Source organism: Scyliorhinus canicula, chromosome 1, assembly GCF_902713615.1.
Source record: "Scyliorhinus canicula chromosome 1, sScyCan1.1, whole genome shotgun sequence".
NCBI classification, from domain to species: Eukaryota; Metazoa; Chordata; class Chondrichthyes; order Carcharhiniformes; family Scyliorhinidae; genus Scyliorhinus; species Scyliorhinus canicula.
In genome coordinates, this window is record NC_052146.1 from 128,141,394 (window position 1) to 128,162,278 (window position 20,885).

Consider the following 20,885-nt stretch of genomic DNA (forward strand, 5'->3'; position numbering starts at 1 on the left):
ACCTCCCACTGCCTCAGGAAGGCAAACAGCATAGACCCCTCACACCCAGACTTTTCCCTCTTTTAGACCTTTCCAGGCAGAAGATACAGAAGTCTGAAGACTCGCACATCCAGACGTAAGAACAGCTTTTGCCACACAGCTACAAGACTCCTCAACGACTCCCCCTCGGACTGATCTGTTCCCTGTAAGAAAACTATTCATGACGCCCTATGGTGCTCTTGTTTGGCCTTGTTCTGCACTGTAACCAATCACTATTTGTTGATGCACCACTGTCAATGTACTCTGTTGATCATTTTTTTGTCTACTATGTACGTATTGAGTACGTTCCCTTGGCTGCAAAAAATACTTTTCACTGTACTTGGGTACATGTGACAATAAATATCAATCAATTAATCAATTGAGCAGTATCCACAATCTTTTGTCTTGCAGACTTCTACTGTTATTCATGTGAAGAAGTTTCCTTAGTACACTGCTAAATGGCCTAGCTCTAATCTTAACATCATTGTTTTTGGTTCTGGATTCCTCCACGAGTGGAAACAGATTTTCTTTACCACCCTAATAAATCATTTTATGATGCTAAAGGCATCAATAAGATCACTTCTTAATCTTCCATGCTTAATGGGAAAACAGGTTAATTCAACTTGTTCTCAATTTAGATTCCAGTATAATTCTAATGCATCTAGCTGCACCCTTCACATGACTAACATACCCTTCTTGAGGTGCAGTGTCCAGAACTGAATGCATTACTCTAGATGGTGTCAACTGAAGCATGACGTCCTCGCCGCTGTATTTCAGTCCGATTGAGACGAAGGCCAACATTTCATTCGCTTTCTTTTTTTTAAAATTTAGATTACCCAATTATTTTTTCCAATTAAGGGGCAATTTAGCGTGGCCAATCCACCTACTCTGCACATTTTTGGGTTGTGGGGGCAAAACCCACGCAGACACGGGTAGAATGTGCAAACTCCACATGGACAGTGACCCAGAGCCGGGATCGAACCTGGGACCTCAGCGCCGTGAGGCGGTTGTGCTAACCACTAGGCCACCGTGCTGCCCTTCATTCGCTTTCTTGATTACATTTTGATACATTCTGCTCTTTCTTACTGATGTGTATGTAGACACCCAAACTCTGCTCCTCAACAATTCCTACTTTATAGTCATTTAAAATAGACTGAGGGAGAAATCCATTGATGTAGATGGTAAATTCACTGGCAGGCACCACTACAGGCCTCTAAGCGAGCGGCATTCTTCAATGCTGCCAATGTAGGACAAGAAGTCTTACAGGCCGATCTCGCTCCTTAATGTAGATGTCAAGTTGTTGGCAACGGTGCTGTCCAGGAGGATGGATGATGTGGTCCCGACGGTGATTCATGAGGATCAAACGGGGTTTGTAAAGGGGAGACAACTGAATGCCAACGTGCGGAGGCTCCTTAATGTCATGATGATGGCGCCGGCGGCTGGGGAGTCAGAAATAGTGGGGTCCATGGATGCGGAGAAATCTTTTGATAGGGTGGAGTGGAGTTACCTGTGGGAGGTGTTGCGGAGGTTTGGGTTTGGTGAGGGGTTCATCAGCTGGGTGAGGTTGCTGTACAGCTCCCTGGTGGCGAGTGTGGTGACGAATGGGAGGAGGTCAGCGGACTTTTGGCTTTCCAGGGGGATGAGGCAGGGGTGTCCCTTGTCTCCCCTGCTCTTCGTGTTAGCGATTGAGCCCCTGGCCATGGCGCTGAGGGACTCGAAGAGTTGGAGGAGGATTGTGCGTGGAGGGAGGAGCACCAGCTGTCGCTGTACGCAGATGATCTGCTGTTGTATGTCGCGGACCCGGCTGAGGGGATGCCAGAGGTGCTGAGGATACTTGAGGAGTTTGGGGACTTTTCGGGTTACAAGCTCAATGTGGGGAAAAGTGAGCTGTTTGTCCTGCACCCGGGGGATCAGGAGAGGGAGATAGGTGAACACCCGTTGAAGAGGGCTGAGAGGAGCTTTAGGTATCTTGGGGTCCAGGTGGCTAGGACCTGGTGGGCCATGCACAGGCTTAACTTTTCGAGGCTGGTGGGGCAGATGGAGGAAGAGTTTAGGAGGTGGGACGCGCTACCGCTTTATTTGGCGGGCAGGGTCCAGTCAATTAAGATGACGGTGCTCCCGAGTTTTTTGTTTCTTTTCCAGTGCCTCCCCATATTGATCCCAAAGGCTTTTTTCAGAAGGGTGAATAAGTCGATTCTAGGGTTCGTGTGGGCGCGGAAGGCCCCCGAGAGTAAGGAGGGTATTTTTGGAGGGAAGAAGGGAGGTAGGAGGCCTGGCGCTGCCCAACCTGTGTGGATTTTATTGGGCGACGAACGTGGCGATAATTCGCAGGTGGGTGACGGAAGGGGAGGGTGACGCATGGAAGAGATTGGAGGTAGCGTCCTGTGCGGGTACGAGTCTGGAGGCTTTGGTGATGGCCCCACTTCCACTCCCCCCGGCAAAGTACTCTACGAGTCCGGTGATGGTTGCGTCCCTTAAGATTTTGGGACAGTGGAGACGGCATAGGGGGGAAGTGAAGGCCTCAGTTTGGGCCCCGATACGGGCCAATCACCGTTTTGCGCCGGGGAGAACAGGTGGGGGATTTGGGAGTTGGCACAGGGCAGGCATCAGACAGTTTGGGGACCTCTTCCTGGATGGGAAGTTCGCGACTCTGGAGGAGCTGGTGGGGAAGTGGAACCTCCCCCCGGGAACGCTTTTAGATATATGCAGGTCAGAGCATTTGTTAAGAGGCAGGTGGCGGAGTTTCCATGGCTGCCGCCAAGGGGGGTGCAAGATAGGGTGTTTTCGGGGACGTGGGTCGGTGAAGGAAAGATCTCGGCTATTTACCAGCTGATGCAGGAGGAGGAAGAGGCCTCAGTAGAAAAGCTCAAAGCGAAGTGGGAGGAAGAGCTAGGGGAAGAGATTGAAGATGGGACGTGGTCGGACGCCCTGGAGAGGGTGAATTCCTCCTCCTCTTGCTCACGGCTCAGCCTAATTCAGCTGAAGGTGCTGCATAGGGCTCACATGACAGGGGCAAGGATGAGCCGGTTCTTCGGAGGGGAAGACAGGTGCGGGAGGTGTTCGGGAGGCCCAGCGAACAACACCGATATGTTCTGGGCTTGTCCGGCCTTGGAGGGGTTTTGGAAGGGGGTGGCGGGGACTTTGTCTGAAGTGGTCGGCTCTAGGGTCAAGCCGGGCTGGGGGCTCGCGATCTTTGGGGTAGCTTCGGAGCCGGGAGTGCAGGAGGCGAGAGAGGCCGGCATTCTGGCCTTTGCGTCTCTAGTAGCCCAGCGCAGGATTCTGTTACAGTGAGGGATACGTGGCCCCGAGCTCGGAGACCTGGATCAATGACATGGCTGGGTTCATCAAGTTGGATAGGATGAAGTTTGCCCTGAGGGGGTCGGTACAGGGGTTCTTTCGGCGGTGGCAGCCCTTTCTCGACTTCCTGGTGAAGGGGTAGAGAGTGGTCAGTCTCAGCAGCAACTGGGGGGGGGGGGGGGGTGGGGGTTTGGGGATGGTTAGGGGGTTTGTTTTTGCGGCGGTGGGTTTGCTATGTTGTTATTTTCTTCTTTCTTGTTTTGCTGTTGGTTTTTTGTTATTATTTATTTCGGGGGGGTGAGTTCTTTTCTTGTGTTGGTGTGGAAACACGCCTTGTTTGTTTTAAATTGTGGGGAGAAAATTTGTTATTGAAAAACTTGAATAAAAATTATTTTGTTTTTAAATGTAGGACAAGGCGCAGAAGCCCTTGTTTCAGCATGCCTCGAGGGAATCAACACAAGTCTGCATAGCGTCGCTTACACCAAACAAGCTTTTCCCCCACTCTGATTTGTCTTTCTTAAACTCAAAGTAGGCAATCCTTTAGGCTTTCACATCGAACTCCATTTGCCAAAGTTTTACCCATTCACTTGATCTGTGAATGTCCCTTCATAGCTTCCTTTTCTCAACTGTGCTACTTACTGCGTCAATCAACTTAATGTTAGCTGCACACCTGGACACACAACTAACTCTCTATTCCTTCATCTAAGTCTTTGATTAAAAACAGTGAAAAGCCGGGACCCCAGTACAGAACCCTATCTGGGGAATACCCTTTGTCATATCCCACCAAATAGATTAGGCTCCATTTTATCCTTACTCCCTGCCTTCAACCTTCCAAGCATTTTTTTTACAGGAGCAATTTAGTGTCGCCAATCTACCTAACCTGCACATCTTTGGGTTGTGGGGGTGAAACCCATGGAGACACGGGGAGAATGTGCAAACTCCACATGGACAGTGACCCAGGGCCAGGATTTGAACCCAGGTCCTCAGCACCGTAGTCTCATTGCTAACCACTGCACCCCGTGCTGCCCTCGTCCAAGAAATTTTTAACCCATATTTCGCTCTGAAATTTCTGCACTTTCATTTTTGTTAATAATCTCTTTTGCAGGAACAGGTAGGGCTAGAGCCCACCTGCATAATTCAATCCCCATTTTACTATGAGAGGCACTGGTCAATATGCATGCCTAATAACTTTGCAGGAATAGAAACTATTTAGCAGCATGATTGCTTGGATTCTGATGCCAGATTCTGAACAACACTAGTGCAAATTAAAAAAGAAAGTTAAAAACCACTTTGCTCTAAGTTTATATTTTTTTGAATTTTTGTGCCAATCCAGTGCCAGCATCAAGGATTCCCAGATTGGATATCACACCAGCAGATGTACTTCTGTCCCAATAATATACTTTGACTGAAACTCGCCCATTGCTCTAAAGTATGTGTGGGCACATCACCAATCCTTTTGGTCTCTCTAAGCGATAGCCAACTTATTGCACATTGCGCCAAAATATGACATGTGGCTCACACCCATAAGAAACTGTGTTGGACTGCACATCTCATTTTGTAGAAATGAGCTATCAGAAACAAGAGGTTTCAAACTAATCCCTCAGAAGTAAATATAAAGCAAACTCCCAGAGGCACTATCGCCATCCACTCTACCCCAATATTTCCCAGACATTGCCTTTAAAATAAATATTATTTTCTCTCTTTTTCCAACACTGCCCACCCCAGATTTTGGTCAGGACAACATACGGGCAACTGCAGCTATTGGTCAAGGTCACCTTGCAGATTGTCAGGAGGAGAGTGTTACAGATTGCAACTAAAAGGTGGAACGTTTTCCACCATTTCCCTCATTCCATTCCCTCAGCATCTTCAATTCACCCAATGTTGCTGGCCTGAGGAAAGGTAGACTGAAGGTATTCAAAAACAGAACACTTAATAGACACCATCTCAATGTGTCAGTAACAAAAAAAAATCATGCAGGGTTTGAAAGCCCTATTGTTTGTGTCTAAAGACATGCAAATATTTATGGGACACAAAGATTAAATGCACTTGTGAGGGGAAGAGTAAAGGAAAAGAGAAGCTGCAATTGCCTACATGAATGCAGATACATTTAAGCTGAATTACGTTGTAAACTATCTTTCCGATATTGTTGTTGAATAACAATCATAAAAATTGCAAAGTCATAAGTCCTGGGATAAAGTACCAAACATGAATAGATATAAGAATAAATTTAAGTCATATATTTTATGCTAACTACCAATATTTTCCCAGGTATATACTAAATCATGTGTCATTTAGAAAAAACACTCAGAATGCAACGGTTACTGAAGAGTTCAAATGTATTTGCTGTACAGGTAGATAGCCATTTGGAATTCATGTCCTGCTTTTATATAAAGATTATCGTACATATTCTGCGCTTTGCACCAATAAGAATTGCAGTTTGATCAATTCAATCTTCACAATATGCCAAAGCATGAGTGGTCCAAAACGTTAAAAATAATAAAGGTATACCATACCTGAACCTCTTGGTTTGTGAATATCTGCTCATTAACTTCACATGCAACTAACACTACCAGTTCCCACTCCATCTTCTGTACTGGCATTCTTCAATGTGCTTAATCTATTTTTGTAGTTTCTCCACTCTCGTCTTCTCTCTTCCTCCGTAGCATAGGAAAATCAGCACTCAGGACCTCTACCAAAACACAGTTTGGCTGATGCTTCTGAGCATCACCAATAATGTTATAAAACACAATGTATTCAAGGATCTTTTTAAAAAACAGGCTTTTTAAAAATCAGCTGCGAATGATGATCCTGCTTACAGCCAGCTCAGATCCGCACTCCATTTGCCTTCAGGAGATAAATGCAGGCACTGAAAACTGAACACAGGGATTTAGTCCTGCCCGTGACATCACTGCAGCACTGACCTGGCATGCTAATTAGCTTGGCTTTCCTTTTCACAATTTATACATGCTGCTCAAATTACACAACAAAAAAGGCTGTACAAGCAACCAAGCAAATTAAAATGGTAATAAATGAAGATTTCGCAGAAACTAGAATGGTAAATATTCCCCATTTATAATTTTAGCTGTAATTTACAGTGACAAACCATTCCCTTAACCTCTACTTCCTACACATCAGAGCCCACCTCTATTTGTATAATATATGGTATTTGTAGCGAGCTCAGGGGTTGAACAGAAAATCCTTGTTACTGTATTTCAGCTTATGGATGCATCACATGCAGGGCAATAGAATAAACACTCCATCCGACTCTGGCTTAGGCTATGATCTATCAGACAGGTTTATTGAACTTTAAACAGATAAGTGAATGGTAGCAAGAGCAGACTATAATAGATTTACAATAATTATGGGCGTAACTGTTTTTCCTTGGGTTACAGAAAACAACAAAGTCATTTCTGCATTAACACTCTCAATTCAAAACTGAACCTGAAGCAGAAGTCCAGGATTAATCTGCCACTGCAGTTTGGTGTTGATCTATGACAGTCTTTGGCAATGTCCCCATATTTGATGGCTTGGGAACGGCTGCTGAATTTAAACAAGTCAGCCAGAGATTTTTTAATGTTTTGAAGATAAACCATAACAAAGGAAATTAAAATATGTAACGCAGATGCCAAATCAAAAATGTATTGTAAACAGATCCACAGGATACTTGTGTTTGAACTGAATGGCTTGAACCCATTTCTAGGAGCAAATTATCTTGCTTTACCCGACTGCTGTTGCAACAGTCTAATTGTTGAGTTATGGCAAAACCCCGTTTTTAAAATCATCAACCGGGAAAAAACTTTACAGGTTACGTATCAGAAATGATCTGATTGGTCACTGTCAGCAGTTGGGGGAGGAAAGTTCAGGTGGGGGAAAGGGGCAGGGTTTTTTTTTTTAGTCTTCTGTGTATCGGTTGAAGTGTGGGGGGTGGGGGGGGGGGGCTGTTTTGTTACCTTTCCTATTTTGTGTTCTTTGTTTTATGTGTAAGATGTTAAAAACCTAACAAAAATATATTTTTTTAAATGATCTGATTTTTGAGCTGGTATGTATCAAAAACCTGGGCCTGGGACTTCCGGTGGCGGCGATGCGCAGTTGAGCCGCACATTCGGCGGCTCCCGCGAATAACGGACTTTGGGGCTCTTTTCAGGGCCCCCAACGGAGCTGAGGCGGCAAATCCCAACAGGGGAAGGGGCCAGCAGTCGACCCCAACGGTCTCATGGTCCGGACCAGGAGTGGGGCAGTGAGAAAACCGTTGAAAACACCTAGGAAAAATCGGGGGCAGGAAAACAAAATGGCGGCCGGCGAAGGCCTCGAGGAGCTGAGGAAGTGGGCCCAGGAGTAGCAGGCAATTCTGCTGAGCTGCTTTCAGGAGCTGAAGTTGGAGTTGTTGGAGTCCCTGAAGGTAACCAACAGGGAACTGATGGAGACCCAGACAGCCCAGGGGGCTGCGATCCGGGAGCTGCAGCAGCAGGCCGCCGAAAGGGAGGACGAGGTCGTGGCCGCGGCGGGGAAGGTGGAAATGCACGAGGCGCTCCATAAAAGATGGCAGGAGCGGTTCGAGGAGCTGGACAACCGGTCGAGGAGGAAGAATTTGCGGATCCTGGGCCTCACGGAGGGGCTGGAGGGGTCGGACCTAGCGGCCTATGTGGTGATGATGCTAAACTCGCTGATGGGGGCTGGGTCCTTCCAGGGGCCCCTGGAGTTGGAGGGAGCCCACAGAATTCTGGCTAGGAGGCCGAAGCCGAATGAGCCGCCGCGGGCGGTGTTGGTGAGGTTCCACCGGTTCGTGGATCGTGAGTGTGTGCTCCGGTGGGCCAAGAAGGAGCGGAGCAGCAAATGGGAGAACACGGAGGTGCGGATCTTCCAGGACTGGAGTGCGGAGGTGGCGAGGCGGAGGGCCGTGTTTAACCGGACGAAGGCGGTGCTCCACAGACGGAGGGTGAAGTTTGGAATGTTGCAGCCGGCGCGCCTGTGGGCCACCTATAAGGATCGGCACCATTATTTTGAGTCCCCGGAGGAGGCGTGGGCCTTTGTGCAAGCCGAGAAGCTGGACTCAAACTGAGGGTCCCCCTGATGGGGGATGCTGTATAATACTGTATTTGTATTTGCTTGGTTTAGTGTAAGATGTGGGGTGGCTTTAGGGTGGGTGGGGTGATGTCGTACGGTTTTTTCTATGTGGGTTTTTAAGCAGGGGTCGGGTGGATGGGTTCGGGCAGAGGGGTAAATGGGGAGTTCGGGGAGCTGGTGGGGGGGACTGACAATGGGAGTGGCCCTGGAGGAGGTGGGACCCGGCAGGGCGAAAGCGCGGGCTTTCTGCGGGGTTCCCGCGCTGTCAGAGGGTGGGGGCGTGTTTTATTTTCCCGCGCAGGAGCGGGGGGAGGGTGGACTCGTTGGCGGGCACAATGGAGGAGGGGCAGGCCCACGTGGGGAGGAGCCGAAAGGAGGGCGGGAGTCGCCGGGGTCAGCAGAAGTTAGCTGGCTCATGGGAGTGCTGTAGAGGGTGGGGTGCAGCTAGGAGGGGTCCGAGCCTGGGGGGGGGGGGGGGGGGGGGGGGGGGGGGGGTGGGTACCAGGTTGCTGCTGAAACGGTCAGGAAGGAGCTGGGGACGCAGGGGGTGCTGGAGGGGGGGAGTTGCCGCAGTGAGAAACTGGCAGAGCGGGGGACGCTGGCCGGGGGTGGGCAAGGGATAGGGTATGGCTAATCGGCAGGGGAAGGGAGCAGGGAGCCCTCGGATCTGGCTGATAACTTGGAATGTGAGGTGGCTGAATGGGCCCGTCAAGCGGGCCCGAGTATTTGCGCACCTGAAGGGACTGAAGGCGGATGTGGCCATGCTCCAGGAGACACACCTGAGAGTGGTGGACCAGGTCCGGCTGAGGAAGGGGTGGGTGGGCCAAGTGTTCCATTCGGGGCTGGATGAGAAGAGTAAGGGAGTGGCGATCCTGGTGGGGAAGAAGTTGTCGTTTGAGGCGTGGAGGGTGGTGGCTGACAGTGGCGGGAGGTACATGATGGTGAGTGGCAAGCTGCAGGGGAGCGGGTGGTGTTGGTGAATGTCTATGCCCCAAATTGGGACGATGCGGGGTTTATGTGGCGTATGTTGGGCCGCATTCCGGACCTGGAGGCGGGGGACCTGATCATGGGGGGGGACTTTAACACAGTACTGGATCCCCCATTGGATCGATCCAAGTCCCGGACGGGTAGGAGGTCGGCGGCGGCTAAGGTGCTGAGGGGATTCATGGACCAGATGGGGGGGGGTGGACCCCTGGAGGTTTGCGAGGCCAAGGGCCAGGGAATACTCGTTTTTCTCCCATGTACATAAGGCCTACTCGAGGATTGATTTTTTTGTCCTGAGCAGTGGGCTGGTGTCGAGGATGGAGGATGTGGAATACTCCGCCATTGCCATTTCGGATCATGCCCCGCACTGGATGGACCTCGGGCTGGGGGAAGAGAGGGACCAACGTCCGCTCTGGCGCATGGAGGTGGGGCTGTTGGCAGATGAGGAGGTGGCCGGGAGGGTTCGGGGGTGTATCGAGAGGTACCTCGAGGCCAATGATAACGGGGAGGTTCGAGTGGGGACGGTTTGGGAGGCATTGAAGGCGGTGATGAGGGGGGACTTGATCTCCATCCGAACCCATAGTGAGAGGGGGGAGCAGAGGGAGAGGGAGAGACTGATAGGGGAGATGGTGCAGCTGGATAGGAGATATGCGGAGGCCCCAGAGGAGGGATTGTTGGGGGAGAGGCGTAGGCTTCAGGCCAGATTTGACCTACTGATGACCAGAAAGGCGGAAGCTCAGTGGAGGAAAGCACAGGGGGCGGTGTATGAATACGGGGAGAAGACGAGCAGGATGCTGGCGCACCAGCTCCGGAAGTGAGACGCGGCCAGGGAGATTGGGGGAGTGAGGGATAGAGCTGGGAAGGTGGTGCGGAGGGGGATAGATGTCAATGGGGTCTTCAGGGACTTCTATGGGGAATTGTACCGGCCTGAACCCCCGGTGGAGGGGGGTGGAATGGGGCGCTTCTTGGACAAACTGCGATTCCCGAGGGTGGAAGAGGAGCAGGTGGAGGGACTAGGGGTGCCGATCGAGCTGGAGGAGGTGGTCAAAGGGATAGGGAGCATGCAGTCGGGGAAGGCGCCGGGGCCGGATGGGTTTCCGGCGGAATTCTATAAAAAGTATTTGGACCTGTTGGGCCCCCTGTTGGTCCGGACCTTTAACGAGGCAAGGGAGGGGGGGGGGGGGGGGGGGGGGGGGGGCGGCTCTGCCCCCAACTATCTCACGGACGCTGATTTCCCTGATCCTGAAGCGGGACAAGGACCCTCTGCAGTGTGGATCATATAGGCCGATTTTGCTGCTGAACGCCGATGCTAAGCTGCTGGCAAAGATCCTGGCCACTAGAATAGAGGATTGTGTGCCTGGGGTCATTCATGAGGACCAGACGGGGTTTGTGAAAGGAAGGCAGCTGAACACAAATGTACGAAGGCTCCTCAACGTCATTATGATGCCAGCTGTGGAAGGGGAGGCGGAGATAGTGGTGGCATTAGATGCGGAGAAGGCCTTCGATAGGGTTGAGTGGGAGTATTTGTGGGAGGTGTTGGAGAGGTTTGGGTTTGGGGAGGGGTTTATCCGGTGGGTGAGGCTGCTCTACGAGGCCCCGATGGCGAGTGTAGCCACAAATAGGAGGAGGTCGAAGTACTTTCGGCTGTACCGGGGGACGAGACAGGGGTGCCCCCTGTCCCCCTTGCTCTTCGCGTTGGCGATTGAGCTCCTGGCCATGGCATTGAGGGAGTCAGGGAACTGGAGGGGCCGGGTGCGGGGTGGGGAGGAGCATCGAGTGTCGCTGTACGCGGACGACCTGTTGCTGTATGTGGCGGACCCGGTGGGGGGTGATGCCGGAGGTGATGAGGAGTCTTAGGAAATTCGGGGGTTTCGCAGGGTATAAGTTGAACCTGGGCAAGAGTGAGGTGTTTGTGGTGCATCCGGGGGATCAAGAGGAGGGGATTGGTAGGCTCCCATTGAAGCAGGCAGGGAAGAGCTTTAGGTACCTAGGGGTCCAGGTGGCGGGGAGCTGGGGGGCCCTGCACAAGCTCAACCTCACAAGGTTGGTGGAGCAGATGGAGGAGGAGTTTAAGAGGTGGGATATGTTACCGCTGTCACTGGCGGGGAGGGTGCAGTCCGTTAAGATGCCGGTGCTCCCGAGGTTTTTGTTCCTGTTCCAGTGCCTCCCCATCCTTATCTCGAAGGCCTTTTTTTAGGAGGGTCAACAGGAGTATCACGGGATTTGTGTGGGCGCATGGGACTCCGAGGGTTCGAAGAGTGTTCCTGGAACGAGGCAGGGATGGGGGGGCTGGCGTTGCCCAACCTCTGTGGGTACTACTGGGCTGCCAACGCGGCGATGGTGCGTAAGTTGGTAATGGACGAGGAAGGGGCAGCATGGAAGAGGATGGAGGTGGCGTCTTGTGTGGGCACGAGCCTGGAGGCGCTAGTAACGGCGCCGTTGCCGCTCCCTCCAACGAGGTATACCACGAGCCCGGTGGTGGCGGCTACCCTCAAAATTTGGGGGCAATGGAGATGGCACAGGGGAGAAATGGGGGGCTCGATGGAGGCCCCGATACGGGGGAACCATCGGTTTGTCCCAGGGAGCATTGATGGCGGATTTCTGGGCTGGCACAGGGCAGGGGTTAGGAGGTTGAGGGACCTGTTTGTGGAGGGGAGGTTCGCGAGTTTGGGGGAGTTAGAGGGGTAGTTTGGGCTCCCCCCCGGGAACATGTTTCGGTACATGCAGGTTAGGGCGTTTGCCAGGCGGCAGATGGAGGGGTTCCCCTTGTTGCCCCCACGGGGGGTACGGGACAGCGTGCTCTCGGGGGTGTGGGTCGGAGGAGGGAGGATTTCGGACATATACCGGGTAATGCAGGAGGTAGACGAGGCCTCGGTGGAGGAACTGAAGGGTAAATGGGAAGAGGAGCTGGGTGAGGAGATTGAGGAGGGGACGTGGGCGGATGCCCTGGAGAGAGTGAATTCCTCCTCTTCCTGTGCGAGGCTTAGCCTCATACAGTTCAAGGTGCTGCATAGGGCCCACATGACTGGGTTGAGGATGAGCAGGTTTTTCGGGGGAGAGGACAGGTGTGCGAGGTGCTCGGGGAGCCCAGCGAACCACGCCCATATGTTTTGGGCGTGCCCAGCATTGGGGGAGTTTTGGAAGGGGGGTAGCAAGGACGGTGTCGAGGGTGGTGGGATCCAGGGTCGAGCCAGGCTGGGGACTCGCAATTTTTGGGGTTGCAGTGGAGCCGGGAGTGCAGGAGGCGATAGAGGCCGGTGTTCTGGCCTTTGCGTCCCTAGTAGCCCGGCGGAGGATCTTGCTCCAATGGAAGGATGCGAGGCCCCCAAGCGTGGAGGCCTGGATCTCTGATATGGCGGGGTTCATTAAATTGGAGAGGGTGAAATGAGGGGACCAGTGCAAGGGTTTTTCAGGCGGTGGCAGCCTTTTCTGGACTTCCTGGCGGAACGGTAGGGAAATAGGCCGACAGCAGCAGCAACCCGGGAGGGGGGGGGAGGGAAGGTGGGGGGGGGGGGGGGGGGGGAAGGATTGGGGGGAGGGAGAACTGTGCACATGGGTTTGGGGAGGGTGATATCTCTTTCCCTTTCGTTGTCTGGGTGCTCTTTTGTTTTTTGTTTTTGTTCTTTCCTTTTGTTTGAAGTTGCTCTTGAAGCTGGGGGGGTATTGTTCATGGGGTGTTACCACGGTTGTTTGTTAATAGAGTTAAGATGTTTATATTTTGTATTTTGTAAAAATTTCAATAAAAATTATTTTTTTAAAAACCTGGGCCTGAAATTTCCGCTGATCGGCAGTTATACACCGCAGGCCAGGAAGTGGTCGTGAAATGCATTCACGACCACGGTCAGTCCCGGAGCGCAATTTCACTCTCGCTGGCCAATTAACAACCAACCAAAGTGAAGCGCACTTTGTGAAAGGCTGAGCGATGCCGGGGAGGGCGGGAAGAGGATGGGCACCGAGAAAAAGGATCGTGCAGGCTGGCGATTCCATTGTGTTCCCTAAGGGGCCACAGCCCCTACGGAACTGTCTGAGAAAGCTGCTGATCTGCCAAAAATAAATATCAGCAGAAAGACTGTGCCATGAGTGTCCAGGCAGCACAATCGTACACAGACACCTTCCAGACACATTTGTTTATTTTATTTGAGCCCTGATCTTTTATCCTGCCCTGGATCGAGGTCACAGCTTTAACAGAAAGGCCTCTTGGCCAATCAGCCCCCGCCAACCGTAAAGACAGATGGGCAATATAAAATCCCAGCCAATTGCTGCTTAATTAATTTAAATGTCTTCTTGATTGTCGATGGGAGTGCTTCTAACTTGTGTGTGCGCGCGCCTACCGAAATATCGCATTAAGGGAGCAATGAGGTTGGGACCACGCCTGTCTCTTCGTTTAATTTTACCCGCTTCCAGGTCAGGCGCCTGCCTGCACTTTATACTTAAAATTCTAGCCCTGGACTATCTTCTTGAAGTGAACCTAATTATAACCATGTGTGGAAGTCACCAGCAAGAAGGAAGTCAATAGTACAATCCATTTTGAAGAGATGCTTCATGCTGTCACACACAAGTTGATCAAGGTCTTCAATTTATAAATGTAACAGTTGGTGCATCAAGTTTATCAATGACCAAATGGTACAATTTAGTACCATGAACCCCATCTGAATGCACCCGTCATTTATTCCTTAGAGAGACAAGAAGCCATACAAAAACCCCCTTAGTCAATCTAGACGGAAGAAAACCCGGGAATTACCTCTGATGACAGAATGTGATTGGGAACATTTCAGGGGAGCACAGATGCATCACCTATTATTCTATCTACCGTTTAGATATTGTATCAGCCACAGTTAGGAACTAGTTCCTCCTTCTTTTGAAAGCTTGCTGTGAATTCACACTCATTGCACAAACCAGCAACTTGCTGCAGAGATTATCACTGCTCTATGAAAAGTTCAACCTCCTTACATTTAACCTGGTTCAATGCTTGCATATCTTAAATGCAAAGCTCTCATGCCTCCATCCCAATTAACTAAAATAGCTCATTCATTGTGGTTTCTGTTTTGTCTCATGCATAAACAATGGGAGTAATCTTACCTAACCTACTTTGCAGGGAACAGGTAGATACGGGTTAGTGCCCAGCTTTAACTCTCCACTGAAGTCAGTGGAGAGAGATAGGTGGCTGGCTAGAAACCTATCAGCTTCCCACCGGGTGGAAGAGGTGAACATGACCCAATATCTCACGCATGACAAAGCCAATGGTATTATTTTACAAGTGTATCAAGAACTCAAGTATATCATTGCTATAGCAGCTTTTCTCAATTGAAGTCTGGAACTGAGCATCCCTCGCGATTCCTATTGCAGTGACTAAAGCTATATTGGTGACAGAAAATTAGGGGTTGGGTCCAGCCGACCCAATAGGGGTCTCTTCCACTGGCTGGAGAACTGGTGGGTATTCTCTATGAGCAAGGCCTAATGATATTAAGTATCCTTCAGGAACTTTAGAGGCCACCGTTGGACCTTCCCCAGTGCACCGAGACCTGCTGATCAGAGGCCGGCCGTTGCTATTGGGTGTGGTGGCAGCTGCCAGCAATGCTGCCACCAGAGACCCAGGATTGCCGAGGGTTCCAGGCCAAAGATGAATGAGGGAGGATGGGGATTGCTGAATTAATGTTACGGGAAGAGGGGGTTAGATGGGTTAGAAGAAAGGGTGGGGGTTGACTTCTGTTGGCTTCAGACTTCAGCAACCACAGAGCACTTGACAATCATGGAATCCCTTAGAAGGCTGCGGCACACCCGATAGTGGCACAGGAAAGCCACACAGCTCCCTTTCAATCCCCAAGTTCCCAATAAATTGCAGTGGGATAATGGGTGCCAACCTGCCACCAGCCGAGAATCATGCGTCAGCCCCTTCTGCCCTAAGAATTAATGGGGGAGGTTCTCCCTCACCAGGAGACTAATGTGGTTCTTCTCTGGTGATTTTGCAAGCTCAGCCACTCATGGTTCCTGCAGTGACAGGCTGTATTAAATCCAGCAATATCAATCTATACTATGTGCTCAAGTCTCTGGACTGGGCTTCAATCCATGACCTCAACTATGAGAGCGCTGCTGCCAAGCTTACGCCGATGCAATAACTTATTAAATGCTTGTTATAAATCCATTATACATTACTTCAATTGCATTTCCTTTACTAATATACTCCTCAAAGAACTCTTGCTAAATTTCTCAAATGCATCTTGTTCTGTGCTGACTAACCTTAATTAACCCTTGTTTTCCTTGGGGAATATTAACTTTATCCTGTATTAGGGTCTTTAGAATCTAATCCGTTACTCATGTTTACTTGACTGCTCTATAATTACTTGATTTATCTGTTTTCCCTTTCTGAACAGAAGAAATATGTGAAATGATGGGCGGAATTCTCAATTTTCCGCTGGCTGGAATTGCATGGACACTGATTCTGCGCTTGAAGCCTCATTAATTATGCATGAGCAAGCACCCCTCCAAATCACCTGGGTTGGGAGCTGATTCGTTAACCTATTGTCAGCTGGCAGGTTCAAAGGTCTGGGTGCCATATTTAAACACCAGTGCATTACACTCCTATCACTCACCAGCACACGAGACCGAGCGGGATGTCAGCAACACAGAGACAAAAGGCTAGCCACCTCAAAAAGAACCATCCCCTTGAGACTTTGATTTGAGGAGTCCAGGCACAGAGGCCTACTCCTCTACCCAAGGGGCAGGACGGTAGCATAGTGGTTGGAACTATGGCTTCACAGCCCCAGGGTCCCAGGTTCGATTCCCAGCTTGGGTGACTGTCTGTGTGGAGTCTGCACGTTCTCCCCGTGTCTGCATGGGTTTCCTCCGGGTGCTCCGGTTTCCTCCCACAAGTCCCGAAAGACGCGCTGTTAGGTGAATTTGACGTTCTGAATTCTCCCTCTGTGTACCCGAACAGGTGCCGGAGTGTGGCGACTAGGGGCCTTTCACAGTAACTTCATTGCAGTGTTAATGTAAGCCTACTTGCGACAATAAAGATTTTTTTTTTTTTAATTAAGGGGCTGGCTTCAGTCAACCCAGCAACTTCAACTCACCATTGCCCAGGAGGCCAGCTGGGTGGCAACCACGCCACAGGCACCATACAGTGCAGGAAGGGAATGAATGATCTCATCCGTTCCAACAGGGTAAGTCTTCTCTCAACTCCCTCGAGCATTGGCCTCTCAGCATAGCATCATATACTCTAATGGCTACTCACTTCACAGATTTTACACATCCATTAGCGAAGGTCACATATCAACATTCCTACCCTCATGGACGCTTTCAGATCAACATCATCTGTCATGTTGCTCACACTCCATTCTTTGCCCGTTCTGGGGAGGGCTCACCACACACAAGGGACGTGCATTTCACCGAACCTCTGCTCCAACCCTCTGATTACATGCCTTTCTGTTATCTTCATACAGGGCAAGCTGGCGGATCCCGGACTGCACCAAGGCATAGTTATAGGGATAGGAAAGCTAAAGCATTTTGAGGTCACCTCTGGTTCACAGATGTGCCTCCACTGTAAATAAACTGCATTTATTGAAACTCATTGGATGGATACGTGAATGTTCTGGCCAACTGAAAGCATTTTGATTTTGCTCTTTAGAATCCTCTTATCCCAAGGTTCAGCCATCTTCATTCAACTTATCCCATTTAAGATTAACATTCATGTGATGTCAACCTCAGTGTATGTATTCCCGCGATTTCTGTGTGTCAGGGAGATGTGTGTAAATCATTACTAAGAGTATATGATCGAAAATGCTTGAATTTTCATTCCTCAAAGCACAGCAATGAGTATGAGCGAGGGCAGCTCATCAGCAACAATACTCTAGCAGCATCTCAGTGTTAGCATCCAAATCCAAGACTGGTACTTTAGCATGAGATCCCATGGCTGGTCCGCATCTCAATCACAGCAGTGCCTGCATCATTAAGTGGCATCAAAAGCATCGAGCCTTGTCTCACATCGCTGTCGGCCTCACTGGACTTTAGGCTGACAATGTGAGCCTATCAGCAGGTCACCGATGATCAGAGCTAAGATCAAATCCGAGCGGATCATGAGCTCAGAACGCAGTAAGTGTCCTTCCTGACGATTCCCTTATTTCCCTTTTCATTATTTTTGCTGTTATCATTTTGATCCATAGATATTTAATGGAGATCTTTAAGTCAAGCAGCAGAGAAAAAGTGGAATACAAGAAGTTGCAGCATTGTATATTGTGCTGCTAAGTTTGGACAGCAGAATCCAGACTTTGTGGCACCAAAGAGATGGTGTGGTACTCAATTCGATTGGTTGGCTGGTGGCCAATGAATTGGCCAAAAGGCCGTATTCTGCCTGGTAATAGTTGGTGAGTGGATCCTGATTCAGTGGGATGATTTCCAGAGACCTAACGCAAACAGAGTTGAGACCAGGACACACGGACATGGAGCTGCTCCTTCTCTTCTCTCTCCAAAAAGGCTGTGTGCTGATGTATTTATGGATCTACAGATAACCTTAATGAATGATACATGTCCATTAAACATTATAATAGAGTGGCACGGTAGCACAGTGGTTAGCACTGTTGCTTCACAGCTCCAGGGTTCCTGGTTCGATTCCCGGCTTGGGTAACTGTCTATACGGAGCCTGCACATTATCTCCGTGTCTGCATGGCTTTCCTCCGGGTGCTCCAGTTTCCTCCCACAGACCAAAGATGTGCAGGTTAGATGGATTGGTCGTGCCAAATTGACCCTTAGTGTCCAAAAAGGTTAGCTGGGTTACTGGGTTCCGGGGATAGGGTGGAGGTGTGGGCTTAAGTAAGGTGCTCTTTCCAAGGGCCAGCGCAGACTCCATGGGCCGAATGGCCTCCTTGTGCACTGTGAGTTCTATGATTCTATGAATCTACAGTGAAACCATAACTGGCTGAAAACAGTCATGGATCTGAAAGCTTAAATAGAACCATCTGCTTAAATAGAACCATCTGAGCAAAGATTCTTTCTCCTTTTACTTATTACTTTCACCCCTCCCCTCCCCTCTGTTTGTCTGCCTTGTGTGTTTGTGTTGATGGTGGGGTAAGTTAAAGTGGGTGATTAAAGTGGACTGATAGAAATGAGGTTATGACAGGTGATGACCTTGAGAGGATTGTTATCACTAAGGAGGTAGTGATGGGCAAGCTAATGGGGCTAAAGGTAGACAAGTCTCCTGGCCCTGATGGAATGCATCCCAGAGTGCTAAAAGAGATGGCTAGGGAAATTGCAGATGCACTAGTGATGATTTACCAAAATTCACTAGACTCTGGGGTGGTCCCGTGGGATTGGAAATTAGGAAACGTGACACCACTGTTTAAAAAAGGAGGTAGGCAGAGAGCAGGAAATTATAAGCCAGTGAGCTTAAGGTCAGTAGTAGGGAAGATGCTGGAATCTATCATCAAGGAATAAATAGCGAGGCATCTGGATAGAAATTGTCCCATTGGGCAGACGCAGCATGGGTTCATAAAGGGCAGGTCGTGCCTAACTAATTTAGTGGAATTTTTTGAGGACATTACCAGTGCAGAAGATAACGGGGAGCCAATGGATGTGGTATATCTGGATTTCCAGAAAGCTTTTGACAAGGTGCCACACAAAAGGCTGCTGAATAAGATAAAGATGCATGGCATTAAGGATAAAGTAGTAGCATGGATAGAGGATTGGTTAATTAATAGAAAGCAAAGAGTGGGGATTAATGGGTGCTTCTCTGGTTGGCGATCAGTAGCTAGTGGTGTCCCTCAGGGATCCGTGTTGGGCCCACAATTGTTCGCAATCTACATAGATGATTTAGAGTTGGGGACCAAGGGCAATGTGTCCAAGTTTGCAGATGACACTAAGGTGAGTGGTAAAGCGAAAAGTGCAGAGAATACTGGAAGTCTGCAGAGGGATTTGGATAGGTTAAGTGAATGGGCTAGGGTCTGGCAGATGGAATACAATGTTGACAAATGTGAGGTTATCCATTTTGGTTGGAATAACAGCAAAAGGGATTATTATTTAAACAATAAAATATTAAAGCATGCTGCTATGCAGAGAGACTTGGGTGTGCTAGTGCATGAGTCACAGAAAATTGGTTTACAGGTGCAACAGGTGATTAAGAAGGCAAATGGAATTTTGTCCTTCATTGCTAGAAGGATGGACTTTAAGACTAGGGAGGTTATGCTGCAATTGTATAAGGTGTTAGTGAGGCCACACCTGGAGTATTGTGTTCAGTTTTGGTCTCCTTACTTGAGAAAGGACATACTGGCACTGGAGGGTGTGCAGAGGAGATTCACGAGGTTAATCCCAGAGCTGAAGGGGTTGGATTACGAGGAGAGGTTGAGTAGACTGGGACTGTACTCGTTGGAATTTAGAAGGATGAGGGAGGATCTTATAGAAACATTTAAAATTATGAAGGGAATAGATAGGAGAGATGCGGGCAGGTTGTTTCCACTGGCGGGTGAAAGCAGAACTAGGGGGCATAGCCTCAAAATAAGGGGAAGTAGATTTAGGACTGAGTTTAGGAGGAACTTCTTCACCTAAAGGGTTCTGAATCTATGGAATTCCTTGCCCAGTGAAGCAGTTGAGGCTCCTTCATTAATGTTTTCAAGGTAAAGATAGATAGTTTTTGAAGAAAAAAGGGATTAAGGGTTATGGTGTTCGGGCCGGAAAGTGGAGCTGAGTCCACAAAAGATCAGCCATGATCTCATTGAATGGCGGAGCAGGCTCGAGGGGCCAGATGGCCCCTCATTCTCATGTTCTTATGTTCTTATTAAGAATTAGATAACAGTTAACCAGTTGTATTTACTGCATATTTCACTATAATTCTTGTTATGAATAAAATGTAATTGTGTTCAAATTTACAAACCAGGTGACTGTAATTATTCAGCAGCCAAGGGTCAAACACTTTGGGTATTTTTCGAAGTATTATTGGTTAATTCATCTGTGGTGAGACTCCGAGTCAAGTGGGGCTGGAATTGACTGCACATTAGCCCAGGAGGTCGTAACAATGCCCAAATGTGAATGTAGGACCCGTCCACTCGGCACTGGTTCGTAATCCCCTGAGATGACAGGAAACGGTTTGGCGGGCTGGAGGAGATGTTTCCAGATGACCGGACTTAATTTTGTTCCTCTTGGAACCTGACAGCTATTAAAATATCACAGGCACATTTCCCTTCTTCCATGGCACCAAAGCTCTCATTTGTTTTGTTTTTATACATTTAGAGTACCCCAATTCATTTTTTTTCCAATTAAGGGGCAATTTAACGTGGCCAATCCACCTACCCTGCACATCTTTTCGGGTTGTGGGGATGAGACCCACGGAGACAAGGGGAGAATGTGCAAACTCCACATGGAGAGTGACCCAGGGCCGGGATTGAACCTAGGTCCTCGGCGCCGTGAGGCAGCAGTGCTAACCACTGTGCCACCATGCCGCCCCTCATCAGTGCTCTCATACTGTCGGTCAGCATCCCCAGGGCTTCCTGACCCTCCTCATCGTTATCTTCCGATGAACTCTCCTCCTCCAGTTCAAC

General features: G+C 49.5%; 1 protein-coding gene across 5 annotated transcripts in view; it reads right to left on the reverse strand.

The window, feature by feature from the left end:
- Positions 1–20,885, reverse strand: part of LOC119967321 (calcipressin-2-like) — a 296,070-nt gene that overhangs the window by 203,530 nt on the left and 71,655 nt on the right. The window contains exon 1 of one of the 5 annotated variants that reach the window (XM_038799711.1): positions 5,829–6,211. The exons of 3 other annotated variants lie outside the window; for them this stretch is intronic. In XM_038799711.1, coding sequence (XP_038655639.1) covers positions 5,829–5,915 — 87 coding nt within the window. In that variant the 5' untranslated portion in view covers positions 5,916–6,211. Of the gene's footprint in view, positions 1–5,828; positions 6,212–20,885 lie in introns of those variants that run through there. One more of the 5 variants, XM_038799728.1, reaches the window with a different exon arrangement.